At 45.6% G+C, this 7,271-nt stretch overlaps 1 protein-coding gene across 1 annotated transcript in view; it reads left to right on the top strand.

The window, feature by feature from the left end:
- The first annotated feature begins 868 nt into the window (after positions 1-868).
- Positions 869-7,271, top strand: part of MDN1 (midasin AAA ATPase 1) — a 116,805-nt gene continuing 110,402 nt past the window's right edge. The window contains exon 1 of the mRNA XM_054162495.1: positions 869-1,258. Coding sequence (XP_054018470.1) covers positions 869-1,258 — 390 coding nt within the window. The remainder of the gene's footprint in view (positions 1,259-7,271) is intronic.

Genomic DNA, 7,271 nt, shown 5'->3' with positions numbered 1-7,271 from the left:
CAGCAGGCTGTCTGGGCTGTTTCAACGCCGCAGGCTGACCTGGTGTGAGTTGATCGTGATCGTGAAAGGCCGTACCCTGATGCTGTAGGAGATTGGACGTGAGGCAGCTCTGATAGCTCTCTCGGGAAGCCTGAGGGTTAAGTCCGGTTGCTGCTGTCGGCAAGCCCTCTGTCAAACCCCTCTGGAAGCATCGTTAGCGCCTTAGATCTGCGATGTGATTTCGTGAGCTGGCTGTGGCTGGCGAGTTGGGGAGGGTGACGTGGAAATTGTAGCGTAATGCTGGCCTTCTTCCTCCCGAGCCTGAACCACCTGTTTGGGTTACTCACCAGGCAGGACTCTGACTGGTACCATGACCTAGATTTCAAAGGCTTTGGGGCAAGAACTGGGATGGCCCTTGACCAGGCCTGCTATGGGCAAATTCTGCAGCCACAATAACGGTTGACTGCCCGGGAAGCAGAGTGCCGGGCAGGACAAGGACCCCAAGCAGAGCGCTGCACGCACGAGCTTTCAGCGCCGTGAGAAAGTAGGAGAAACTCGATCGGCTGGCGAGCAACTCCCGACAATACAGAGAGCTCCGCAGAGCTCCTAAGGGACTACGCCTCCCAGCATGCAGCAGGTGCCCAGTGCCCCGGTAGTCGGGTGCAGCGCTGCATGCCGGTAGCTGTAGTTTAGCGAAGGCACCGTCATGTGGGCGACGGGGTGGAGCCGCGCTTCCCTACGCCTGCGACGTCGCGGGCGGGTGACGGTGCCGGAGAAGCGGAAGCTGCGCGTCTGTCTCGCGCCCCACGTGCTGCCGGCGGGCGGGTGAGCGCGGACGCTTCTCCTCATCCCCCTAGTTCTGCCCGCGCTCCGGTGGCGGCGGCGGAGGATGGCCCACCTGAGGGTCCGCCTGGCGGAGCCGCTGCAGCTAGTGGCTCGCAGGAACGAGAAGAGCAGCGCGGAGCTGAGCAGGTTCCTGGCGAAACAGGTGAGCGGACGGTACAGGGCTCGACGGCAGCCCCGGGGCGCCCTTCCTTCCTCTGGGCGAGTCTCACAGGGGCCGCTGAGGAGGGAGGAGGACGTACCTCGCTGCCTTCCTCCCCCGCGCCGCCATCTCCTCCCGGCAGCTTTGTCTGCTGCCCGCACCTCCTGGTCACCCCTCCCGCCCCTCCGTCCTCAGGCTGCCGGCGGATCCGCTCTGCGGGAACAACTCTTGTGTGCGCTTGTTGAGGTTCCTTCCCCTATTCCGTCTCTTCCAGAGTTGTGCGGGAGAAACTCTGTGAGGCAGGTCGTCTCCTGTGCACTGATAAGCCGCTTATTGCCCTTCCCGAGGAGGCGTTTTGCCCCTCAGTTAAAATAGTCGGTATTTTCCTTGTCCATGTCCAGTGACTCTGAAAGCACGATAGCGGCATGTTGTTCGCAAGCATCGTGGCAGAGTCTAGTCTCTTAGTCCCTTAGCTGCAGCATGTTGAGGGAACTGGATTTGCTTAGCCTGCAGAAGAGGAAGCTGCAGGGAGACTTTATTGCTACCTGCAAACTACCTGAAAAGAAGTGTGTAGTGAGGTTGATGTCGGTCTCTTACCCCTCATAACACTCGCCGCACCGGGGAGATTTAGATCGGATATCAGAAGAAAGTTACTGAAAATGTTACCGCACTCTGGAAAGTCTTCCCAGGGAGGTGATTGGATCTTTTTCCCTGGAGGTGTTTGAAAGACACAGGCATGTGGTGCTGAGGGTGCCGGCCCCAGCCTTGATAGAATTAGATGATGATTTTAAAGATCTTTTCCAAACAAAACGATTCTGTTATTCTGTTACCATGATGTTATCAGTATGTCTTCTTTAACTGCTGTAAGAATAGCATGTGGGATAAAAAGGACTCGGATTTTCTAAGGTTTGCTGCTTTTTTCTAATTGCAGTGAAGCTGGAAACATGTTCCTGTTTTTACTGGTTTCATACTTTGGCTTCATTACCTGTGAAAAGCACACCTGCCTGCTAAGGTTGTTGAGACCTAGCTCACTGCTGGCTCTGAAATACCTGCAGACATGTAGTAACAGGAGATCCACACATCAGGTGTTACATTAATACTTTTCATGATAGAGCTTTAGAAGCTGCTGAGTTTTGTACATACATTGGGGCTCAAAATCCATATTTCTGTTTGAGTGTTCAGGAAATGTCCCAGTTGTTTGAAAAGTCTAGATCATATATTTGTTTTCAGTCTGAATTAGTCTCTTAGTTAGGGAGAGGGAAGGCTTTCCTACTGGTAGCCAAGGTTCTGTGTTGGTAGGCAGATGGCTTTTTCTTCTGTCTCTCTTCAGATCAAAGTAAAATTGATGTGAGCATATATATTCTTACATTGGCGAGTTGATACTAATTAGTGGGAAGTATGATGAAGAGCTGTTTTTCAGGAGAAAGAGGCATCCAAGAAATAGATACAGGGCTGGTGCAAATATGTGATGTAGCAGACAGATGGAGTGAACCAGAACTGAGTCACCAAGACCTGTGACTGGGGAAGGGACTGTGCCCTTTCCCTTCTGGCAACTGCTCTGAGATATAGGGCAGGTTTTAAAGTGCCATGGTTTAACTTCAGCCAGCAATTAAGCACCAAACAGGGACTTGCTCGCCCTCCCCCTGCCCCACGTTGCATGGGGAGGAGCTCTGGAAAACAAGGTGGGTTGAGATCAGAATAACTAAAGCAGAACACATTGTTGTTATTATTTTATTGTTACTGTAGCAATAATAATTGTAATGAAGAGGAATATAACTAAAAGACATATAAACCCCAAGGAAAGACAAGTGATGCACAATGCAATTGCTCACCATTTATTGACCAATAAACCTGAGCAGCCATCTGCTTCCTGACCTGGCTGACTCCCCCCAGTTTATATACTGAGCATAACATTGTGTGATTTGGAATATCCCTTTGTATAGTTTGGGACACTTGCCCTGTCAGCTCCCTCCCAGCTTCTTGGGTGCCTGCTCACTGGCAGAGCATGAGAAACTGAAAAATCTTTAAGTGCTACTTAGCAACCTCTCAAATATCAATGTGTTATCAACATTCTTCTCACACTAAATCCAAACCACAGCACTGTACTAGCAATTAGGAAGAAAATGAACTGTATCATGTGGAACCATGACAAAAGGTAGAAGTTATTTAAGAATGATTATATACAGAGATTCTGGAACAGGACATTAGTGAACAATGACACTTTCTTTTGAAAACTGAATTGCTATTACCAAGCTTGGAAGCTATAGATCTAGGGCTATGTTAGGCCAAGAAACAACCGTGGGCTCCAGTCATCACATCTGATTTCCTACCAGTTGTGTGCATTCTGGAAATGTAGAATCTTCTTGTTCTGCCACCTTGCTGTGTCTTTCTGGCTGCATAAATCTTCAGGTATTCCTTAATGGAATGGAACTTGCCCACAACTAAGTAAGGAATGGTGTTTTGAGATTCTTAGTAAGGCACTGGTTATGTGGTGTCCTGGAAGATTTTGTTACCTGTGCTTCAATATGTAATACAAACAGACCCTTTTCTGTAGAGTATTTCTATACCATTACTTCTGCAAAGGTACAGCAAATTTCTGTGTTCTTAATGAGGAAAATGGAATGCTATACTCTCTAAACGGTTTTTGTTGCCTGCCTTTATTTTTTGGATCATTAAAGCAAACTGCATAAGCAGTAGGGCTTCACAGACTGCTGGGATTTGCTTTTGGTGCTGTGTGTTAGCAAAGGTCTGCTTGAATTGGAACACCTTCCAGTGTAGAATTCCACATGCAGATTTTGTGCAAATGCATGTATTTGGCTCCCTGTGAAGGTGTAATTTCAGTAGAGAAGTTCCTTAATGTGGAGGTTAAAATACTAGTAGGAACAGAACCTTGGTTTAAAAATATCTTTATTCATTTCTGCCTTTTGTATCTCCCACTGTGCATGTGTTGAGAGAAAGAAATCAGAAAACCTGACCCTTTTGGATATTTCTTCTCTGTAGTCTATGGAACCTTCTTAAGTGAACTGGAGATACATAGAATAGAATACATAGAATAAACCAGGTTGGAAGAGACCTTCAAGATCATCGCGTCCAACCCACCTAAACAACTAACCCATGGCACCAAGCACCACCAAGCATGCCATTCTGGATCTCCTGTTTTATTCTGTTGGTGTTTTATCTTGGCGTCCTTAGTTTTGCCTTTCAATTTTCTGTGCAGCAGTGGAAATTGTTATAATAATATTAACTCAAAACTCTTATTTATAGCCCTGCAGTTTTAGCATTTGATGTCGAGAAGTGTCTTTATTCCCTTTTTAACAGAGGTAGGAAAAAGAGGTGACTGAGCTCTCCCAGATTTACCCAGCTACTCATTGGCTGTTGGAAAAATGTCCTGAAATCCTGGCAACAACTTCAGCTTTTTATTTGAAAGCCTAATTATGCTTTGCATTATGTACCATTATAAAGGAAGGAAGATATGTGTCACTTTTGCTTCCATCCTTCAGTGTATTATCATCTCCTTCTGCTTCTAGATTTTGAAAAGCTGTGATTTTTGGAAGACAGCATGTTAATAAATACAGTGATACATAGTGAAAGAGAACATTCTTGCTATCCTTGAAAGAGCAGTTTGCCCAACTCTGTCAAATAGGATGTGCTGAAGGAGGTGTAGGAAGTTCTAGCTTGATCTGCAGGTAGTTAAAGCTATTTGTTGTCTTTGTGAGACTGCATTTTCCCTTGTCTTTTTCTTCTTGAAATATGTGCGTTATAATAGTGCAGGCTCATGCTTCACTTTATCTTGTTGACAGCTGCCTAAACATGAGCCAACAGTGTGCCCAGGTGGCCAAGAAGGCCAATGGCATCCTGGCCTGCATTAGGAATAGTGTGGCCAGCAGGAGCAGGGAAGTCATTGTGCCCCTGTACACTGCATTGGTTAGGCTGCACCTTGAGTACTGTGTCCAGTTCTGGGCCTCTCAGTTTAAGAAGGACATCGAGACACTTGAACGTGTCCAGAGAAGGGCAACAAGGCTGGGGAGAGGCCTTGAGCACAGGCCCTGTGAGGAGAGGCTGAGGGAGCTGGGGTTGCTTAGCCTGGAGAAGAGGAGGCTCAGGGATGACCTTATTGCCCTCTACAACTACCTGAAAGGTGGTTGTAGCCAGGAAGGGGTTGGTCTCTTCTCCCAGGCAACCAGCACCAGAACAAGGGGACACAGTCTCAAGCTGCGCCAGGGGAGGTTTAGACTCGAGGTGGGGAGAAAGTTCTTCACTGAGCAAGTCGTTCATCATTGGAATGGGCTGCCCGGGGAGGTGGTGGAGTCACCATCCCTGGAGGTGTTCAAGAGGGGATTGGACGTGGCACTTGGTGCCATGGTCTAGTCATGAGGTCTGTGGAGACCGGTTGGATTCAATGATCCTCGAGGTCTCTTCCAACCTTAGTTATACTGTGATACTGATCTTGCTGAACTAGAGAGCTGCCAAAAAGGAGTCCTCCTACTCTTTTTTTGGGGTTTTGGGTTTTTTTTTGGCCAGTTTTCAAGGTCAAGCCACAATTTTCTGTTCCTTCTCTTACTCTGAACCTTGTGTGTGCTGATGTGGGAAACTCAGTCACAGCCTTCTCACACAGTGGAAGATTTTGGAAGAATCAATTTGGATCATCTTGCCACTTTGATTGCTTCATACAATAGTAGAACTGTTGTGTCGGGGAATGGAACCCAGAACATCTGTTCCTGTGTTGGAGGAGGAAGAAGGACTTCTCATGTGTGGCTCTATGCCTTTTCACTCATTAGAAGCATCTCATTAAATTTGTGTGGTGTAATGCATGGTTTGTGTGGAAACACCTGGAAGTCATGGTTAGAAGTGTATCTTACATGTGGGCCTAGATTGTTCCTTGCTGTCCTCATTTCTCTTAGTAATCTCAAATGCTGGATGAAACTGGTTCTTAATAAAGATTTATGTACCTTGTGAGTGCTGGGTAAATATACTGTGCATGTTGGGAGGGAGATGTGCACCATGCTGCTAGAGAAGCATCTGGAATAGTGTGTGTTTGACTCCTAGCTGTGTTTCTGTTTAATGTCTCATTAATAATAAACAATGTGTGTACATATATTCTATATACTGTCTTTGGTGATGCTTTCTTAAACCAGCTGTTTGGAACTGAGGGTGCAGATTTACTATCCCAGATTTTAACACTAGAATTAAACACTCTCAGACCAGCTGTCCTTTGCTGCTGGTGAAGAAGGTTGGGTATTTCACAAAGCCAGCTATAGCTAAAAAAATCCCACAAACTCTCTGACAGTATTCCTTCCCATATAAATGTTTAATATATACTCTGAAAGGCTCTGAAATAAAAAGGACAGTCTCTTTGAGGAATGTAAATGTTGCCACTGTGATCTTTGAACAGTTTTGTATGTCTTCAGGGTGCTGCACACAATGATTAAAAAGCCCTGCTTGCTCTCACAGAATTGCTAATGGAAAGGGTTTGCTTTACAGTAGTCTCTTAACTGCAGAATTTTACTGGATCCATCACATTGTTTATTTACTGTTCTGCTGTTAACTGTTCCTTTTACATGATAATGAAAGCTCTGTTTAATAAATTAAGGACCCCCTTTTGCCTTGTTTGGGTAGCCAAAGGTGTAATTGATTTGGAAACTCAAGGTAGTTCTTGTTTTTATACCATGGCGTTAGTCTCAAGTGCTTTGAGCCATGCTGCCTTTGAGGAGCTTGTCAATCATTCTGCTACTGATCCCCTGTAAGGAACAATATCTCACCTGCTCAGCGATGAATGCAGACCTTCAGTTTAATTCTTTTAAATCATTTTTGATGCTGCTCTGGTAAATGAGAGGAAGACAAACATATCATGTTTCATAAAAACAAGCACAAGACATGTAAGAAACTGCTTGCAATTAAGGTGATGATTTTGGTGTTTTTAGTGTGCATACACTACAGTTTCTCTGATTTCTCACATGCTATTAGGGAATGAAAGTCTTTTCGAATTCTTCAGGAAGCCCAAGGAGCTTGAACAAGTATGGGTACAGTCTAGAAAGATGTGACAGTGGTATTACCTTAGGACATCACCCTTTCAAAGGCAGTTGCCGTCTATTCATATTGTGACAATGAAGCCACCCAACCTGCAAGCCCAGGAACAGATTTTACACTGGCAACAAAAGCCTAGGAGAAAAAGAAACTGGCTGCATTTGTTGCTAAAACAAAAGACAGAATATTTCTGTAGAGTTTAGTAAGTGCTTGTTTTGTTTGGAAAGTTGCCTTGTCTGGCTGTATTTATGACTGTTTGCCAAGAAAGATAAAATTGTTTTGA

Source organism: Dryobates pubescens, chromosome 6, assembly GCF_014839835.1.
Source record: "Dryobates pubescens isolate bDryPub1 chromosome 6, bDryPub1.pri, whole genome shotgun sequence".
In the NCBI taxonomy this organism is placed as follows: domain Eukaryota; kingdom Metazoa; phylum Chordata; class Aves; order Piciformes; family Picidae; genus Dryobates; species Dryobates pubescens.
This window is presented reverse-complemented; position numbering and strand designations above follow the sequence as displayed.